The following is a 20,926-nucleotide window of genomic DNA, read 5'->3' as shown; positions in this document are numbered from 1 at the left end:
CTCTTGGGCTCAAGCAATTCTCCTGCCCTGGCCTCCCAAAGGGGTGGGATTACAGGCATGAGCCATCGCACCTGGCCTTATTCTATCAATTGTTAATAGAGGAGTCTCTAACTATCACTACAGATTTCTTTTTTTTCAGATGGCATCTCACTCTGTCGCCAGGCTGGAGTGCAATGGCACAATATCTACTCACTGCAACCTCCGCCTCCTGGGTTCGAGCAATGCTCCTACCTCAGCCTCCCAGGTAGCTGGGACTACAGGCGTGCACCACCACGCCCAGCTAATTTTTGTGTTTTTAGTAGAGATGGGGTTTCACCATGTTGGCCAGGATGGTCTCGATCTCCTGACCTAGTGATCCGCCCGTCTCGGCCTCCCAAAGTGCTGGGATTACAGGCTTGAGCCACCGCGCCCGGCCCCTGTGAACATTTTTAAGAATTCCACTTTGTCTACACTGTTTTTGAAAAGATCTCTTTGCATAGCTCTGTGGTTACTCTAAATGTTGTGTGTGTGTGTGTGTGTGTGTGTGTGTGTAGACAAATAGACAAAATTTATCACTATCTACTGGTATGATCATTTTATTAGCTCAAGTGAAATATAGAAACTTTATTTCCCTATGTCCCTTTACTCTCCCCCATTAATAATATAATAGTTGAATATTTCCTCTACATACAGTTATAACCGCATCAGACAATATTATAATTTTTGCTTCAGCAATCATAGTTTAGAAAACTCAGGAGAAGGAACGTCTATTGAAGTTACCCATATTTTTGCTTACTGTGTCCTTTCTTCCTTCCTGATGTTCCAAGGTTTCCTTCTCTTATTTTTTCTTTCCCATTTAGAGAATTTTTTTGCCATTCTTTCAGGGTAGGTCTACTGCAACAAATTCTAATAGCTTTCCTTTATCTGCAAATGTCTTGATTTCCCCTTCATTGCTAAAGTATATTTTCCCTGTGTATAGGATTCTGGGCTGACAGTTCTTCACATTCATCCTTTGAAAAATTTGTCACTTTTCTCCAAACTTCAGGGTTTTTAATGAGAAATCTTCTGTCAGTGATTTTTCTCTTATGGGTAAAGTCTTTTTTTTCCCTCTGGCTGCTTTTGAGATTTTTTTTCCTTTAGTTTTCAGAAATTTAATTATATTGTGTCTTCACATGGACTTCTTTGAGTTTATTCTCAAAGAATAAACTTTTGGGGTTTGCTTGCTCACCTTCTTAAATCTGTAGGTTTATGTGTCTTGCTAAATTTTGGGAGTCTCTTTGAACATTTTTTCTTTTTTATTTTATTATTTTCTTGGGGCGGGGAATGGAATCTCACTCTATCGCCCAGGCTAAATGTAGTGGCACAATCACAGCTCACTTCAACCTCGGCCTCACAGGCTCAAGTGATCCTCCTACCTCAGCCTCCCAAGTAGCTGAGACCACAGGCATATACCACCATGCTTGGCTAATTTTTGTATTTCTTATAGAGGCGGGGTTTTACATGTTGCTCAGGCTGGTCTTGAACCCCTGGGCTCAAGTGATCCACCTGCCTTGGCCTCCCAAAGTGCTTGGACTATAGGCATGAGCCAAGGTGCCCAGCCTAAACATTTTTTCTTTGAGTGCGTTTTCAACCTTTCCTTCTCTCTCTTCTCCTTCAGAAACTCTGATGACAATCATATTACATCTTTTGTTATAATCTCAGAGGTCCTTGGGGCTGTGTTTGTTTTTTACCCTATTTTCTCTCTGTTGTTCAGATTTATCATTTTTATTTTTCTGTCTTCCAGTTCGTTGATTCTTTCTTCTGTATTCTACATTCTGCCCAAATACTGAGTTTTTATTTTGTTCACTACATTTTTCAATTTCAAAATTTCCATTTGGTTTTTCATAGCTTCTATTTTATTGCCAAGACTTTCTGTTTCTTTGTTGAGACTTACTATTTCTTTCATTCATCTCAAGTATGTTCAGAATTGCTCGTGGAGGAATTCTTATCATGATTGCTTTAAAATCTTTGTAAGATAATTCTAACATCTCTGTCATCTTGGTATTGGCATCTGTCTTGGCCCACTCAGACTGCTATAACAAAATACCCAAAACTGGGTGGCTTATAATAATGGAAATTTACTTCTTACAGTTCTAGAGGCTGGGAAGTCCAAGATCCAGGGGCTAGCAAATTCAATGTCTGCTAAGGACACATTTTCTGGTTCATAAATGACCATCTCTTCATTGTGTGGCAGAAGGGGCTAGGGGGCTCTGCAGGGCCTCTTTTATAAGGTCACTAATCCCATTCATGAGCGCTATCCCCTCATGACCAAATCACCTTCCAAAGGCCCTACCTCCTAATACCATCACTCTGGGGAGGTTAGGATTTCAATATAGGGATTTGGTGGGGGAAAGGGGGTATAAACATTCAGACTATACCAGCATCTATTGATTATCTTGTTTCATTCAGTTTGAGATCTTCCTGGTTCTTGGTATGACAAGTGATTTTCTATCAAAACCTGAACATTTCTGTATTATGCTATGAAACTCTGGATCTTATTTAAACCTTTTGTTTTAATTGGCTTCTTCTGATACTTCTCCAGCAAGAGGAGGAGGACACTGCCTTGTGACTTTCTGGTGGAAATATACAGCCAGGTTTCCCACTTGGCCTCTGTTGACACCCAAGCGTAGGGGCTTCTCTTTACTGCTGAATGGGGTTGGAAATCCAGGCTCCACACATGGTCTCCACCAACACCATCATTACTGCTGACGTTATCAGTTGGCAGGTTGAAAGCCCCAGCTTCTCTCCTGGCTTTCCCGACAGCATCATGGGAGGGGTGTTTCGGTGCATCAGCAAGCCTCATGAGGGTGGAAGTCTAGGCACCCCACTGGGACTTTGATGGCATATGTGAGGTAGGGGGCAGCACTGTTTTTTCTGTGTGTTTGGCTGGAGTAGAGCCATTATTGTCTAAAAGTTTTCTGTTTGGCCAGAGGTGACAAAAGAAGAAAAAAAAATGAACAGTTTTCTGTCTTGCTAACCTGCTCCTTTCTTGGTCTTTTGGCTAAGGAGAACAGGCTTTTGTTGGGACATTTTTTTTTAGAGACAGGGTCTCACTCTATCACTCCTGGAGTGCAGTAGTGTGATCACCACTCACTGCAGCCTCAACCTCCTAGGCTCAAGTGATCCTGTCACCTCAGCCTCCCAAGTAGCTGGGACTACCAGCATGCACCACCACGTCCTGATAACTTCTTCTTTTTTTTTTTTTTGAGATGGAGTTTTCCTCGACACCCAGGCTAGAGTGCAACGGCACAATCTCAGCTCACTGCAACCTCAGCCTCCCAGATTCAAGCAATTCTCCTGCCTCAGCCTCCCAAGTATCTGGGATTACAGGTGCCTGCCACCGCACCTGGCTAATTTCTGTATTTTTAGTAGATATGGAGTTTCACCTATTGGCCAGGCTGGTCTTGAACTCCTGACCTCAAGTGATCCACCCGCTTCGGCCTACCAAAGTGCTGAGATTACAGGCACCCACCACTGTGCCCGGCCTTATTTTTGTATTTTTAGTAGAGACAGGGTTTCACCATGTTGGCCAGGATGGTCTCGAACTCCTGACCTCGAGTGATCTGCCTGCCTCAGCCTCCTGAAGTGCTGGGATTACAGGCGTGAGCCACCGTGCCCAGCCATGACCTCATCTTAATGTGATTCCATCCTCAAAGACTCTCCAAGTACAGTGTCATTCACACGTACCTATGTACCAGCGATTAGGACTTGAACAAATCTTCTGGAGGGTGACAGAATACATTCTGTACCAGAATTCGGACTCAGTAATCAATGCCACAAATCTCTATTCCTGTTTTTAAGTGTGGTCTATGGAGTATTGGCCTCTTCTGGAAGCTTGATAGGAACATAGAACGTGGGCCACCTCAGACCTACTGAATCAGCACCTGCCTGGCCCCAAGGGCCCCAGGCAATCCACATGCTTATTCAAGTTTGAGAAGCCTTGGGTCACTACCCACCTGAGGGGATGTAAGGCAAGGCCAGGCACTCATGGAGGTGGAGTTGGTTGGGAAAACCTGAGAAAGGATTTCTCTAGAGATGTGTTTGCCGTCATTCCTTCCCGTATCCTCCTCTCCCCTTAGTAGCTATGAGACATGTCAAGATGTCACCTTCAGGAAGGAGGACAGGGTTCACACAAACACAGACACACACACACGAGGACACAGATGGCACCTTCAGGGAACCAGTGAATTTGGTCTACGTCCTCTGGAATTTGGGGGATACAGGGACTTGTACCTGGTTTATACACCGACATCTATGAGGCCAGCCAGGAGGTCTGCCTGGCAGCAACGCAGAGTGCAATCCCATGGCAGTGACAGACAAAAGACGTGGCCCTTCTTAAAGGATCAGGATGATAAAGTCCAGTCGGAAAGGCCCCTCCAGCAGGAGCCTCTGGACGCAGAGCTGACCTTGGCCGGCAAGCAGAAGCTCTGGCAGGCAGGCAGAGTCATGAGCGGCCGGCTAAGGGACACCTCAAATGTGTGCTTGGAGAGAAGGTGCCAGCACCCTGGCATTTGCCGCCTCTGAAGCTCCCTGGCCACGTGGCACCCGCTAGCAAGGAGCCCCTTTCTCCTTTCTCCATTTTTTTTTTTTTTTTTGGCCTTTCCGGGATTACAAAAGGCCAAAAAAAGAAACTGGGGTGTAGAGAGAAGGTGGAGCCAAGAACAAATATGATGTGGACTGTGCTCCCCTTTGGGGATTTCTCTGCCTGAGACACTGAGCCAGGGAGAGGAGACATTTGATACTAGATTTTGAACGCGTGGAAATGCTTCTGTTAATTGACATCTGAGGAGCCATCACAAGTGCGGAGCTCTCCCCAAGATTTCATCCCGGGGAGAGCAAGAACAAGCCCATGGAAAGGGGCACTCCTGAAAAAGAATCAAATTGCTCTTGCTCGCTCACTCCCAAAAATCCAGCCTAGCCATGAAAACACAATGGGGTAGGCCGGGTGTGGTAGCTCAAGCCTATAATCCCAGCACTTTGGAAGGCCGAGACGGCGGATCACGATGTCAGGAGATCGAGACCATCCTGGCTAACACGGTGAAACCCCGTCTCTACTAGAAAATACAAAAAACTAGCCGGGCGAGGTGGTGGGCGCCTGTAATCCCAGCTACTCGGGAGGCTGAGGCAGGAGAATGGCGTAAACCCGGGAGGGGCTTGCAGTGAGCTGAGATCCGGCCACTGCACTCCAGCCTGGGCGACAGAGCGAGACTCCGTCTCAAAAAAAACAAAAAGAAAACACAATGGGAAGAGGGTGCTTAACTGGAAGAGCTGACTTTGCTACAGCCTCAGGGATGCCCCCTTGGGGGTGACAGTGGAGCTGAACCGGAGGGTGCCGGGGTGAAGGAGGCGAAGGCTGTGAGTGAGGGAGGCAAGTGTCTGTCAGAGGAAGTGGGCTGGCCTCCGCTAGGCACTCCCTCCCAGGGCCTCCACCTCAGGCCCACAGGCCACTCTTCAGGCACACACACCCTGGGCTGCCCTCAGGGCTTCCAGAGGGGGGTGCTATCCCCTGACGCTAGCTGTGCTTGATCTGTCACTCTCGCCTCACCTCCCTGCTTCCTCGGCAATCCACTCCCCACTCTTCCTCTCCACTCAGTTACTCACTAGTGTAATAGTATTTGAAAGGTACAAACAGGTCGGGTGCGGTGGCTCACACCAGTAATCCCAGCACTTTGGGAGACCGAAGCGGGTAGATCACTTAAGGTCTGGGGTTCGTGACCAGCCTGGCCAAAATGGCGAAACCTCGTTTCTACTAAAAATACAAAAATTAGCCAAGAGTAGTGGTGCGCACCTGTAGCCCTAGCTAGTCAGGAGGCTGAGGCAGGAGAATCGCTTGAACCCAGGAGTCAGAGGTTGCAGTGAGTGAGCCGACATCGTGCCATTACACTCCAGCCTGGGCAACACAAGACTCCGTCTCAAAAAAAAAAAAAAAGAAAAGACAGAGGTGACAGCGTGCTAGCAGCCCTCGGCGTCCGCTCTGGCCGCGCTGGAGGAGCCCTTCAGCCTGCGGCTCCACTGTGGGAGCCCCTCTCTGTGCTGTCACAGCAGCTCCCTCTGCTTGAGGGGAGGCGTGGAGGGAGAGGCGCAGCAGGAACCGGGGCTGCCTGCGGTGCTGGTGGGCCAGCGCAAGTTTTGAGTGGGTGCAGGCTGGGCCAGCCCTGCACTGGAGCGGCAGTGAGGGGCTTAGCACCCAGGATAGCAGCTGCGGAGGGTGTGCCAGGTTCCCCATCAGTGCCAGCCCACCCACGCTGTGCTCAAATTCTTGCCAGGCCTCAGCTGCCTCCCATGGGGCAGGGCCAGGGACCTGCAGCCCGCCATGCCCCACAGTGGGCTCCCGTGCAGCCCAAGCCTCCCCAAGGGGTGCAGCCCCCTGCTGGGTGGCGCCCCTTCCCATCTACCCGCCCAAGGGCTGAGGAGTGCAGGCACGCGGAGCGGGACTGGAGGGCAGCTCTGCCTGTGCCCCCTGTGCTGGATCCACTAGGGGAAGCCAGCTGGGCTCCTGAGTCTGGTGGGGACTTGGAGAACTTTTATGTCTAGCTTATAAATATACCAATCAGCACTCTGTGTCTAGCTCAAGGTTTGTAAACACAACAATCAGCACTCTGTTAAAACGGACCAATTAGCTCTCTGTAAAATGGACCAATCAGCAGGATGTGGGTGGGGTCAGATAAGTGAATAAAAGAAGGCTGCTCCAACTAGCAGTGGCAACTTGCTCAGGTCCCCTTCTATGCTGTGGAAGCTTTGTTCTTTTGCTCTTGCAATAAATCTTGCTGCTGCTCACTCTTTGGGTGTGCACCGCCTTTATGAGCTGTAACACTCACCACAAAGGTTTGCAGCTTCCCTCCTGAAGCCAGCAAGACCACAAACCCACCAGGAGGGATGAACAACTCCAGACGCACCGCCTTTAAGAGCTGTAACACCGCAAAGGTCTGCAGCTTCACTCCTGAAGCCAGTGAGACCACAAACCCACCCGAAGGGAGAAACTCTGAACATGTCCGAACATCAGAAGGAACAAACTCTGGACACATCATCTTTAAGAACTGTAACACTCACCACGAGGGTCTGTGGCTTCATTCCTGAAGTCAGGGAGACCAAGAATCCACCAGTTCTGGACAAAAAAGGTGTAAACAGCCACAGCCTCACTTAAAACCCAACCACCCCCTCGCATTTACAACAAAACCCCAGTTTCATACTTTGACACACAGAGCCATGGGACTCCAGCCTGCCCCCTCGCAGCTCTTCCCTCCTACGCTGGGCTCCAACCCCACTGCTGGGTCCTTCTTTCTATACCTAGGAACACATGTGTAGGCCTGTCTGATCCAGCAGATGGCAGGGCCTCAGTTCTCCAGACCCTGCTCCTTAGCCTTCAGGCTTCGCTGCCAACACCACCTCCTAAGGGGGACCCTCCTGTGTCACCCAGTGTGCCTCTCCCCCACGAGGCTCTTTCATCTCTCAAAGCAGCCATGCTGCCCCAGGCTGTAAATTCTCTAGGGGTCTCCACACAGGAGGGGCTCACACACTAGTGAGTGAAATAACCAAATTAGGGCTGGGCACGGTGGCTCACACCTGTTATCCCAGCACTTTGGGAGGTTGAGGCGGGTAGATCACCTGAGGTCAGGACTTCGAGACCAGCCTGACCAACATGGTGAAACCCCATTTCTACTAAAAATAAGCCAGTGGGGCGTGGTGCGGGCGCCAGTAATCCCAGCTACTCGGGAGACTGAGGCAGGAGAATCACTTGAACTCTGAAGGCAGAAGTTGCAGTCAGTTCAGATTGAGCCATTTCACTGCAGCTGGGGCAACCAGAGCGGAAACTCTGTTTCGAAAATAATAATAAGCAAATTGAGGAATGTGAGCAGCATCTCGGGCACCAGTACTGTTTTGTAATTGTAGACCGCCTTTCTAAGTAGGCGTGAAGGTAATTGTTTCAGGCACTCTTAAGCCAAGCCAATCGGCGCCCCTACAGCGGAGGGCGCGGAAACTCTCCCCAGCCCAGCCCCAGACCCCACTCCCCCCCGCCCCGGGGCCCCCCTGCCCCGCACCGCTCTGTCCACCCACCCCCCGTCTCCACCCCCACCCCTGTCCCCACCCCACCCCCGTCCCGCCCCACTCCCCACTCCCCACCCCCGCCTCGGCACAACTCACGCCCGGTGCCGCGCCTCCGCGCGACTCATGCCTCTCCCCGCCCCTCGCCAGGCCTCGTGCCCCGCCCTCGCACCGCGGCACAATTTATGCCCCGTCCCGCGTCCCGCGCCCCGCGCCTCGTGCCCCACCCCCGCTTCTCCGTGCTACTCCTGCTCCAACCCCGCGCGCGACTCATGGCCCTCCCCACCCCTCGCCACGCCTCGCCTCCGCGCTTCGCCACGCCCCTGTCCTGCCTCTACTTCCGCCTCAGGGGAGCTGGGAGCCCGTCGTTTCCGGGAGCGCCGCGTGGAGTTAGTGTTGGCCGCTTTTGGCATGGCGGCTTTTTCTGGCCCAGCTGGGCCGATCCTGTCGCTTAACCCGCAGGAAGATGCCGAGTTTCAAAAGGAGGTGGCGCAGGTTCGCAAGCGCATAACCCAGGTGAGCAGGCACCCTGGTCCAGGCTGCGAGCGGGGGCGACGGACAGGGTCTAGAGGGTATCTGGGGTTGCGCGGTTCCCCGCCCGGACTCCCCTTGCCTTCGCGCACGCCTTCCAGAGTATCCCTAGCGGATTTGACCGAATCAGGGACCCACCTCTTAAGCTTGCAGGCCACGGTTTCTGAGACTAAAGGGTTTACGCTGGTCGGTAAATGATGGAGAGGTTTGGCCGCTGAGGCCTTGGAGCCTTCATGTGGAGGGTAAGGGGGAAGTATTGGGGTGACGGAAGCCGCGGAGGGAACCACCTGGAGGGAATAGGTTCCCATACCACAGGTTGTCTCCGGGTTAGACCTGTCACGCTTCCGCGTTCCCCCCGAAAACGGGGGCCCCAGACTTAACACATTCGGGAGGTTTGTATGCCGGGTTGGTGATCTGGGAGTTATTAAAATAGAGTAGTTGCCAGGTTCCGCTTGCTGACCAGGGCCCCTGACATCGCTTATACTTTCTGTGGTTTTTAGCATAAACTACACAGGAAAACTTAGAAGTTCTTGTTACAGAGGTAAGGGTATGATGGTTGAGACGCTGAAAGGCTAATCTGTATTGTGAGAGTTAGCAAGCGTCTCGAAAATTTTTCGATGAAATGCGAGTAAACAGTAATATGCATACAAAATTGAAGGCTATATTTATGTAGAGTTCTCTGGGCAGAAGATCCAAAATGGCTTGTTCGAAGATGTCCTTACTTATCCGTTGATTGACATAGTTATTGAGCACTAACATTATACTGGGTGCTGGGATGCCAGGCTGGAAAGATAGTTGATTACTGCTTGGCCATGGCCTTTGTGGGGAGAGAGACACTCAACAGCCACTTCTTTAATTACTACTGTGGTAAGTGGAAATGCGGAGTAGGTTCTTGGGCCTAGGGCTAGGGGTTTTGTAAGTTTCGTTACAATGTGATTTTCTTATTTTAAAAAATATTTAATTTACCTGGTCTTTATGTCTTCAGCGGAAAAAACAAGAACGACTTACTTCTGGAGTAGTCTATGTGGGCCACCTACCTAACCTACTTAACGAAACCCAGATCTTTTCGTATTTCTCCCAGTTTGGCACTGTGACACGATTCAGACTGTCCAGAAGTAAAAGGGTAAGATTTTTAAAGTTGGATTTGACGTTTTGTTTTTCAAATGTGTGTGATTCTTGACATTAAAGAGCACATTCACATACTCTTATCAGATTTCATTCCAAAAAGAAGAGTGGAGGTTTAGAATCTGAAACATAGAATCCCGGCACATAAACTTGGGTTGTAGCCATAGGCACCTATTTGATTTAGCATCTAGGGGATAGGGTGTGCATCCATCATCTGTTAGTTGTCCTAAAGATACAGATTATAGGTAGAATTGAGGTCCCTTTTGTACCCTTCCCAGTGTTCTTCACCTTCTCCTTTAATTAGGGAATTAAATTCACAAATTCCGTTTTCTTTTTTTTGAGACAGAAGCTTGCACTGGAGTGCAGTGGTGCGATCTCAGCTCACTGCGACCTCCGCCTCCCAGGTTCAAGCGATTCTCCTTGCCTCACCCTCCCAAGTAGCTGGGATTATAGGCACCTGCCACCACACCTGGCTACATTTTTTTTGTGTTTTTAGTAGAGACGGGGTTTCATTAGTTGGCCAGGCTGTTCTCGAACTCCTGACCTTGTGATCCTCCCACCTCAGCCACCCAGAGTGCTGGGATTACAGGCGTGAGCCATCGCTCCTGGCCACAAATTCAGTTTTCATTGCTATATATGTTTATAAGTTTTTACTGTATCTATATATATATGTGCTACAACACGTGTGTACATATATAAATGTACATATAGTATTATTTTAAAATTATATTATTTCTATCATTCTTCAGCTGAATTTTTTTACTCAATAATCTGAGCTTTATCCGTGTAACTCTAGTGCCTTTGTTATCATCATTGCTTGTTACTTAGGTAACTAAAGTTTATCCACGCTCCTATTGAACATTAGGTTTTGTTTTGGGTTTTTTTTTTTTTTCTTGAGACAATCTCACTCTTGTCACCAGGCAGCTGTAGTGCAGTGGGACGATCTCAGCTCACTGCAACCTCCGCCTCCACATTCAAGTGATTCTCCTGCCTCATCCTCCTAAGTGGCTGAGATTACAGGTACTGGCCACTGCACCTGGCTAATTTTTATATTTTCAGTAGAAACCGTGTTTCACCATGTTTTGGCCAGGCTGGTCTCAAACTCCTGGCCTCAGGTGATCCGCCCACCTCGGCCTCCGAAGGTGCTGGAATTACAAGTGTGAGCGAGCCACTGTGCCTAGCCTGAACATTAGGTTTTTTACTATTTTTAACTCTTTACATGAAGCTGCTAGGAACAATCTTTGTGCAGGTATAGACAGATTTTTCTAGAAGAGCATTTTGCAGACTGGCTCACAATAAGAAGTAAGTTTTTACCATCACAGAGAAGATGAGGGTTTTCAAAAAAAGTTTCATAGCACAAACCAGCACACATACACATACATGTAAGCATAACTGAAATAAAAGCCATATGAGACAATATTTAAACTTGTTTTGTGTGATTTGCTGATTTTCTATTTCATTCTATTCAGGGTTTTTTTGGTGGTTGTTTTGTTTTGTTTGAGACGGAGTCTCGCTCTGTTGCCCGGGCTGGATTGCAGTGGCACAGTTCCTCAGCTGACTGTGACCTCTGCCTCCCAGGTTCAAGCGATTCTCCTGCCCTCCTCCAGACTAGCTGGGATTATAGGTGCCCGCCACCATGCCTGGCTAACTTTTTTTTTTTTTTTTGAGACAGAGTCTCGCTCTGTCACCCAGGCTGGAGTGCAGTGGTGTGATCTCGGCTCACTGCAAGCTCTGCCTCCCGGGTTCACGCCATTCTCCTGCCTCAGCCTCCCGAGTAGTTGGGACCACAGGCGCCCACCACCACACCTGGCTAATTTTTTTTTTTTTTTTTTTTTTTTTTTTGTATTTTTTTAGTAGAGAGGGGGTTTCGCTGTGTTAGCCAGGATGGTCTCGATCTCCTGACCTCATGATCCTCCCGCCTTGGCCTCCCAAAGTGCTGGGGTTACAAGCGTGAGCCACCGTGCTGGCCTTCCCCCCCTCTCCCCGAAACGGAGTCTCACTCTGTTGCCCAGGCTGGAGTGCAGTGGCGCGATCTTGGCTCACTGCGCCCTCAGCCTCTTGGGTTCAAGCGAATCTCCTGCCTCAGTCTCCTGAATAGCTGGGATTACAGGCGCACACCACCGCCCCTGGCTAATTTTTGTATATTTAGTAGAGATGGGGTTTCACCATATTGGTCAGGATGGTTTCGAACTCCCGACCTCAGGTGATCCTCCTGCCTCAGCCTCCCAAAGTGCAGGGATTACAGATGTGAGCCACTGTGCCCGGCCTAATTTTTGTATTTTAGTAGAGATAGGGTTTCACCATTTTGGCCAGGCTGGTCTCTAACTCCTGACCTTAGATGATCCACCCACCTCAGCCTCACAAAGTGCTGGGATTATAGGCATGAGCCACCTCGCTTGGCCTAGTTTTTCTTTTTTGAGATGGAATCTTGCTCTGTCGCCCAGGCTGGAGTGCAGTAGCACGATCTCAGCTCACTACAACCTCTGCCTCTCAGGTTCAAGTGATTCTCCCGGCTCAGCCTCCCGAGTAGCTGGGATTACAGGTGCATGTCACCATGCCCAGCTAATTTTTTGTATCTTTAGTAGAGATGGTGTTTCACTGTGTTGGCCAGGCTGGTCTCGAACCCCGGACCTCGAGATCCACCCGCCTCGGCCTCCCAAAGTGAATTTTTTGTGTTTTTAGGAGAGATGGGGTTTCACCATGTTGACCAGGCTGGTCTTGAACTCCTGACCTCAGGTGATCCACCCTCCTCAACCTCCCAAAGTGCTAGGATTACAGGCGTGAGTAGCCACGCCTGGCCTTCCCCTCCCTTTTGAGTGTTGAGATTATAAATGGATTTTGAGGGATTTAAATTTTTCCAAGAATCCCCCTGTTGAAGATAATTAAGCTGAGACTCAGTTGTGGAAGTGTCCAAGTTGCTCGTTACTGACACAACTGGTGCTAGAAATGAGCCTCCTGATTCCCACTGTTAAGCCATGTGGCTTTTAAGTTGAAGACTTTTTTTATACCATGGGGTGTTGTTACTGAATAAATTCCAGCCATAGGAACTGTGTATTTATCACATATAACCAAAATCCCAAGAATACCACAAAATCAGCTGTGCGTCCAGATTCTTGCATCTTTTCTTTTTCCCATAGCAGTCCCCAGAATATGTGAATTGAAGTTAGAATTAAGTGTGTGGTAATATTTGATAAGGAGCTAATATACATTATTTAAAATAATGGCATTTTAGGAATTTGATGATGCATTCAAATTTGATTGTTCTACTTTTTGTGGCAACTTCTCTGTTGCAGACTGGAAATAGCAAAGGCTATGCATTTGTGGAGTTTGAGTCTGAGGATGTTGCCAAGATAGTTGCTGAAACAATGAACAACTACCTGTTTGGTGAAAGACTCCTGGAGTGTAAGTGCCCCTGTCTTACTGCAGGGTTGCCTGGTGCCTGCTGCTGGTGGGTGACTGGTGGGAAGGGCGGCGTGCCCAGCTGCTTGGACATGCCACTTCATCTCTGGGATGACTCTTACAGAATGGTGCAAGGACTTCAGTGTATGTTGCAGGCAGATTCTAATTGGAATTTTAAAATCTCCCAGCCTGAGAGCTGTTTTTACTCTCAATGGAACCGAACAAGTTACCTTGGGAACACACGGGAGGAGCAGCTAACCATCCTTATGGGCTGTGAAAGGCTTCTCTGAGGAAGCAGCATTGACATTGAAACCTGAAGACTAAACAGGAGCGAGCCAGGTGAAGGGGACAGGAGTGAAGACAGACCATTCCTGGCTGAGGAACAGTGAATGCCAAGCCAAAGGTGCCTAACCATTCGGCTGTGAGAGAATGTGAGGAAAAGTAGCAAGAGAGGAGGGAGCAGGAAGAAGCTTCAGGTCAGGTTACCGAGGGCCTTCTAAGTCAGCCAGTTCAGAATTTATCGTGAGGGCAGTGGGGATAGCATCAAAGGTCAGGAATCGCATTGCAAAATCTGTCTAAATGGCAGTGGCTGCAGCGCTTCCACACGAGAGAAGCCAGAGGGAGTGGAGGAGCGATAGCACGAGGTGAGTAGTGCGTCTTGCAGAAAGCAGCCAGTGCAGGTTCGTCCTACAGAAAGGAGCTAGCACAGTTCCTTCTGCAGAAAGGAGCCAGCGCAGCCCCTACCCTGCAGTCCATAGGATGCAGAGAGCATCCCTGTCCAGATCCTGCTGCCCTTGGGAGCCAAAGTGAAGTTTCTGGCCTCCCTGTGCACATGGTGGCATGTGGCCGTCTTGGGTACCCAAGTTCACAGCTGATGAGGCTGACCCGGTAGTGTCTCTATTCACTTCCCATTGCTGTGAGAGAAGCTGGGATTACAGGTGTGAGCCACTGGACCCAGCCACATCATTTTGTTATGTGAGGAATGGCACTGGGGAGATTCTAAAGTTAGCATTAAAATCTCTTTCCTACCATTTTGTTGAAACTTTTTATGTTTTTTTCTTTTTAAAAATAGGTCATTTTATGCCACCTGAAAAAGTACATAAAGAACTCTTTAAAGACTGGAATATTCCATTTAAGCAGCCATCACATCCATCAGTGAAACGGTATAATCGGAATCGGACACTAACACAAAAGCTACGGATGGAGGAGCGATTTAAAAAGAAAGAAAGATTACTCAGGAAGAAATTAGCCAAAAAAGGAATTGATTATGATTTTCCTTCCTTGGTAAATATTCGTGAAATCTTTTTTGTGGTTTGTTGTGGGGAGGGGAGGGGGCGACTTTGTACCTTGTAAAGGACCTAGCCTAGTGCTTATCACAATCTTGGCTCACTGCAACCTCCACATCCTGGGTTCAAGCAATTCTCCTGCCTCTAGCCTCCCAAGTAGCTGGGATTACAGGTGCACACCACCATGCCTGGCTAATTTTTGCATTTTGAGTAGAGACGGGGTTTCTCCATGTTGGCCAGGCTGGTCTCGAACTCCTGACCTCAGGTGATCCACCCACCTCAGCCTCCCAAAGGGTTGGGATTATAGGCGTGAGCCACTGTGCCCAGCCAGTTTTTTGACTAAACTTTTTTTTCTTTTTTTTTTTTTGAGACAGAGTCTTGCTCTATTGCCCAGGCTGGAGTACAGTGGCACAATGTCAGCTCACTGCAACCTCCACCTCCCAGGTTCAATCAATTCTCCTGCATCACCCTCACGAGTAGCTGAGATTACAGGTGCGCACCACCACACCTGGCTAATTTTTTGTATTTTTAGTAGAAATGGGATTTCACCATGTTGGTCAGTCAGATCTCAAACTCTTGACCTCAGGTGATCCGTCCACCTCGCCTCCAAAAGTGCTGGGATTACAGGTGTGAGCCACCATGCCTGGCCTGACTAAACTTTTGAAACATTCCATTGTAAGTTCTTCCTAAAACATTGTGAGACCAGATTCTGTTATTACAGAAGAGGAAAGTTGTTTTTTGTTGTTGTTTGAGACAGAGTCTCTGTTGCCCAGGCTGGAGTGCAGTGGCACAATCTCGGCTCACCACAAACTCCTCCCAGGTTCAAGTGATTCGCCTGTCTCAGCCTCCCAAGTGGCTGGGATTACAGGCACCCACCCCCACGCCCAGCTACTTTTTGCATTTTTAGTAGAGACGGGATTTCACCATGTTGGCCAGGCTGGTCTCGAACTCCCGACCTCGGGTGATCCACCCGCCTTGGCCTCCTAAAGTGCTAGGATTACAGGAGTGAGCCACCATGCCTGGCTAGAAGAGGAAGCTTCTTTTAAGGAGATAATCTGATTTGTTTACCTTACATAATCTGTTTTTTAAGTTACTGAAGTAAACCCACTATTTAACTGAAAACTATAATACTCTTAGATTGCCATTTATTAGCCAACTGAGGTAGTGTGTGCCTGTAGTCCTTGCTACTCAGGAGGCTGAGGCAAGAGGATCTCCTGAGCCTAGGATTTAAAGTTTGCAGTGAGCTGTGATTGTATCATTGCACTCCAGCCTCAGCAATAGAGCAAGACCATATCTCTAAAAAAAGAAAAAGATTGTCATTCAGAGGTGACACTGCCAGAATTAAGTCTTTGGTTTACTGTATGCTATAAGTAAATACCAAAACACTGAACCTTTCGTCCATCTGTCACAGTAAGGAGAGCTGTGTCTTTTATTATAGATCGAGAATGAAGCTCATTATGGTATGGCTAGTATAGGTAAGGGTCTTATTCTTTTCTTTTTTTTTTTTTGAGACAGTCTCCGTCTGTTGCCCAGGCTGGAGTGCAGTGGCGCTATCTTGGCTCACTGCAACCTCTGCCTCCCGGTTTCAAGTGATTCTCCTGCCTCAGCCCCCTGAGTAGCTGGGACTATAGGCACACACCACCACACCCAGCTAATTTTTTGTATTTTTTTAGTAGAGATGGAGTTTCACCATGTTAGCCACGCTGGTCTCGAACTCCTGACCTCATGATCCACCCACCTCAGCCTCCCAAAATGCTGGGATTATAGGTGTGAGCCACTGGGCCAGCCAATCTACTAGGTTTTTAACCTTATCCAGAAACTAGGTGACTGTGTTATTCTCCTTTGGCTCAATTCTCGGTGGTTAACTTTTTGCCCAAATTCCAAATATTGTCTTTAATAGTATTAGAACATTTCGCCAAGGCCTTAGGCCCTGGTACTCTTGTGAACCATTTGGGAACTGAGACAGTGAAACTTGGTAAGAGGCATGCAAGCACTGCTTTTCCTGTACCCTGTTTGTGACTTAGTGGAGATGGGGGTGGCCTGGCTTTACACGTTCTTCTTGCTTCCGCCCTCCTGAATTCAGGATTCTGTGAATCAGTGAGCTCCAGGTGTTGGCCTTCCGTTCAACCTCTGCAGCTCTGTCAGTTCCTCTACTGGGTATTTCCTAGTTTTGCCCTTTACTTGAGATAATTCACTATATTTATGAGTTTTGATTTTTAAATTGAAATGTTCTGTCATTTAGGGAGGATTTACTGATAATATATATGAGGATCTAATGCTAAGTTTAGAAAGAAAAGATACGAGATTGTCAATTTATAACTTCTTTATTAAAGATTTTGCAGAAAACGGAAAGTGTTTCAAAAACTAATCGTCAGACGTCCACGAAAGGCCAGGTAAAATGTTTTTTATCATTTTACATGCAAGATATTAGAGAAAGATAAGTAGGAAAACATTGAAGACTACCATAGCTGATCCATATTCAAATTGATGACCTTTAAAATTTTATTTTAAGGTTTTACGTAAGAAGAAGAAAAAAGTTTTAGGTACTCCCAACGTTCCTGAGAAGACTGTGGATAGCCAGGTAAAATGGTTTTCAATATTCTGGGCACCAGATATTATAGAAATAATTTGAAGAAGGAAAAGTAGTTTCTGCTACTCTCATTTTAAGATTTCAAATTAAATATTGTGACATTTGGTAGATCTTTATTGTAGATTTAGCAATTTTCTGCCTAAAACCTTGTAATGGAACATGCTATTTTTGTTGTGAATTTCTTTACTAAGTTGATAAGCATCTGAGTTCTTTATTCTTTGCAATAGTATCACCAAAAGACGGAAACAGACCTAAAATAATGGGGCACAACTTGTAAAAATAGAGAAGAGGTGATATTTTTAGGTTAAGTCATAATCTTGGTCTACATTTCTGTATTACATTCTTTACTTGTTGAATCCAGGGCCCCACACCAGTTTGTACACCAACATTTTTGGAGAGGAGAAAATCTGAAGTGGCTGAACTGAATGATGATGACAAAGATAATGAAATAGTTTTCAAACAGCCCATATCCTGTGTAAAAGAAGAAATACAAGAGACTCAAACACCTACACATTCACGGAAAAAAAGACGAAGAAAAAGCAATCAGTGATTTTCAATGTATTATATTTCTTCTGAAAAATACAATATTTTTATGAGAGTGGACTTTGTATTTTACTAGGTGCAATGAATTGCAACCTTTGACAAGATTTTCAGAGGAAAAATACACTGTTTGGTCAAGTTAAAAAAAAGCAATCTGTAATTTTGGATTGCCTGCCCTTGTCTGAAATACAGAGGTGCATACCAGCTTGCATTGGGTTGGCTGACACTGCCTCTTTGTCCTGGCCTCTAATTTTCTTTTGATGTTTCATAGCTATCCTTAGTTTACTCTGCTTGGATAGAAAGTTGACCACTAACTGCAGGTTTAAGTACTAAACTGCAGCCTTTTCTGTCACTGGCATTTAAAGACCACCAATCTTGTTTGTCCACCTACATGGTTTGTCAGGGACATTTAACTCATGGGGATGCTTTAGATTTCAACATGAAATGGTTAAAGCTGGAAGTTTAATTATATGTAGAGTGAGAAGGCAGTTCCAGTGTTAACACAGATTTGTTTTTGTGTTCACATTTTAATCGAGATTCAAAAATGACTCATTTTTACCGATAATGTTAACGTTAGTTTTGGTTGTGCTAGCATGGATTAATAACCACCATTTTATACCAGTGTCATCAGTGAGGAATTGTATTTCAAGATTCAAACAATAACCAGCAATTAAACTTTTTTTCTACGATTTATTTGTTTGCGAGTAGGACTTGGGAGTCATTGGGGGGATAAAAAAAGTAAATTTTCCCCTTCATTAGCAAATTCAGATTCATTAAAAACATTGCTTTCAGATGTCATAGCTCATGCCTATTATCCCATCTCTTTGGGAGGCTGAGACAGGAGGATCATTTAAGGCCAGGAGTTGGAGACCAGCCTGGGCAACATGATGAGAGCCCCTCTCTACAAAAAATTTTTAAAATGAGGCTGGGCATGGTGACTCACACCTGTAATCCCAGTACTTTGGGAGGCCGAGGCAGGTGGATCATAAGGTCAAGAGATTAAGAGCATCCTGGCCAGTATGGTAAAACCCCGTCTCTACTAAAAACACAAACATTAGGTGGGTGTGGTGGCACATACCTGTAGTCCCAGCTACCTGGGAGACTGAGGCAGGAGATCACTTGAACCCAGGAGGCGGAGGTTGCAGTGAGCCAAGATTGCGCCACTACACTCCAGCCTGGTGACAGAGCAAGACTCTGTCTTAAAAAAAAAAACAAAAATGAGCTGGGCATGGCAACGCATTCCTGTAGTCCCACCTACTGAGGAGACTGAGGTGGAAGGATCACTGAGCTCAGGAGTTTGAGGCTACAATGACCTGTGGTTGCACCATTGCACTCCAGCCAGAGTGACAGAGCAAGACCCTGTCTCTTGAAAAAAAAAAAAAAAAAAGCTGGGCACGGTGTCTCACGCCTGTAATCCCAGCACTTTGCGGGGCTGAGGTGGGCAGATCGGCTGAGGTCAGGAGTTCAAGACCAGCCTCACCAACGTGGAGAAACCCCATCTCTTCTAAAAATACAAAATTAGCCAGCCATGGTGGCGCATGCCTGTAATCCCAGCTACTCAGGAGGCTGAGGCAGGAGAATTGCTTGAACCCAGGAGGCGGAAGTTACAGTGAGTCAAGATCGCGCCATTGCACTCCAGGCTGGGCAACAAGAGTGAAACTCCATCCCAAAGAACGGACACCAGTTAGAATGGCAATCATTAAAAAGTCAGGAAACAACAGGTGCTGGAGAGGATGTGGAGAAAGAGGAACACTTTTACACTGTTGGTGGGACTGTAAACTAGTTCAACTATTGTGGAAAACAGTGTGGCAATTCCTCAAGGATCTAGAACTAGAAATACCCTTTGACCCAGCAATCCCATTACCGGGTATATACCCAAAGAATTTATAAATCATGCTGCTATGAAGACACATGCACATGTATGTTTATTGCAGGACTATTGACAATAGCAAAGACTTGGAACCAACCCAAATGTCCACCAATGACAGACTGGATTAAGACAATGTGGCATCTGCCAGGCGCTGTGGCTCACCTCTAATCCCAACACTTTGGGAGGCCGAGGCAGGTGGATCACCTGAGGTCGGGAGTTCAAGACCAGCCTGACCAACATGGAGAAACCCTGTCTCTACTAAAAATACAAAATTAGCTGGGGTCGTGGTGCATGCCTGTAATCCCAGCTACTCGGGAGGCTGAGGCAGGAGAATCACTTGAACTCAGGAGGCGGAGGTTGCGGTAAGCCAAGATCCCGCCATTGCACTCCAGCCTGGGCAACGGGTGAAACTTCATCTCAAAAAAAAAGAAAATGTGGCACATACACACCATGGAATACTATGCAGCCATTAAGAAGGATGAGTTCATGTCCTTTGTAGGGACATGGATGAAGCTGGAAACCATCATTCTGAGCAAACTATCACAAGGACAGAAAACCAAACACCACGTGTTCTCACTCAGGTGGGAATTGAACAATGAGAACATGTGGACACAGGATGGGGAACATCACACACCGGGGCTTCTTGTGAGATGGGGGGAATGGGGAGGGATAGCATTAGGAGATGCACCTAATGTAAATGATGAGTTAATGGGTGCAGCACAGCAACGTGGCACATGCATACATAAGTAACCTGCACATTGTGCACAAGTACCCTAGAACTTAAAAGTATAATAAAAAAATTCATTATCACTCTAAAAAAAATTTTTTTTTTAATTCATTGCCGCTAAGCATTCTTTCATCTATAATTTTGTAAGTCTTTCATATGATATTGGGCTAGGTATTCTGATGCAAAGTAGAGTTGGTTTTAAATACATGCAAAGAGCAGATTAGATCTCTAGAACTGTTCCTGGCACATAGAAGATTTAGTGTGTATTTGTTAAATAATGCCCTATTTGAACCATCTCTCAAACTTTGGATCTGGACATCCATCTGGTTTCCCCTGGGAAAGCATCAGATAAAGTTCTCCATGTGAAGACATAAGTCTGTTGTGTTTGATCTTAAGGGGCATGTGCATTCAAACACATACATGTACATGGCAAGATGAACTGAGTATTTCTCCCTGAACAACCACCTGCCACCCCCCTTATTTGTTTGTTTAGAGATGGAGTCTCACTCAGTGGTACCCAGGCTAGACTGCAGTAGCACGATCTGCTCACTGCAACCTCCACCTCCCTGGTTCAAATGATTCTTCTGCCTCAGTCTCCCAAGTACCTGGGATTACAGGCATGCACCACCATGCCCAGCTGATTTTTGTATTATCAGAGACAGGATTTCACCATGTTGGCCAGGCCTGTCTTGAACTCCTGACCTCAAGTGATCCACCCGCCTCGGCCTCCCAAAGTGCTGGGATTACAGGCATGAGCCACCACACCTGGCCAGCTATAGACATTTCTTGTAAAAAAA

The 20,926-nt window shown here is 47.0% G+C and overlaps 1 protein-coding gene across 1 annotated transcript; it reads left to right on the top strand.

Moving 5' to 3' along the window:
• The first annotated feature begins 8,399 nt into the window (after positions 1-8,399).
• Positions 8,400-18,325, top strand: NIFK (nucleolar protein interacting with the FHA domain of MKI67). The gene is made up of 7 exons (XM_050752493.1): positions 8,400-8,577; positions 9,578-9,715; positions 13,011-13,119; positions 14,189-14,400; positions 16,736-16,795; positions 16,915-16,983; positions 17,354-18,325. Exons 1-7 carry the CDS (start codon positions 8,473-8,475, stop codon positions 17,540-17,542), a joined length of 882 nt encoding a protein of 293 aa, XP_050608450.1. The 5' UTR covers positions 8,400-8,472; the 3' UTR covers positions 17,543-18,325.
• Positions 18,326-20,926: the final 2,601 nt, after the last annotated feature.

This window comes from Macaca thibetana, chromosome 12 (assembly GCF_024542745.1).
Source record: "Macaca thibetana thibetana isolate TM-01 chromosome 12, ASM2454274v1, whole genome shotgun sequence".
NCBI lineage: Eukaryota > Metazoa > Chordata > Mammalia > Primates > Cercopithecidae > Macaca > Macaca thibetana.
This window is presented reverse-complemented; position numbering and strand designations above follow the sequence as displayed.

What these genes read in the sequence shown, in the direction of transcription:
- NIFK (XM_050752493.1), top strand. Translation starts at nt 8,473, where the DNA reads ATGGCGGCTTTTTCTGGCCCAGCTGGGCCGATCCTGTCGCTTAACCCG. An exon ending in TGGTGAAAGACTCCTGGAGT is followed by an intron (nt 13,120 to 14,188) that starts GTAAGTGCCCCT and finishes TTTTAAAAATAG; the next exon opens with GTCATTTTATGCCACCTGAA. An exon ending in AGAAGACTGTGGATAGCCAG is followed by an intron (nt 16,984 to 17,353) that starts GTAAAATGGTTT and finishes TGTTGAATCCAG; the next exon opens with GGCCCCACACCAGTTTGTAC.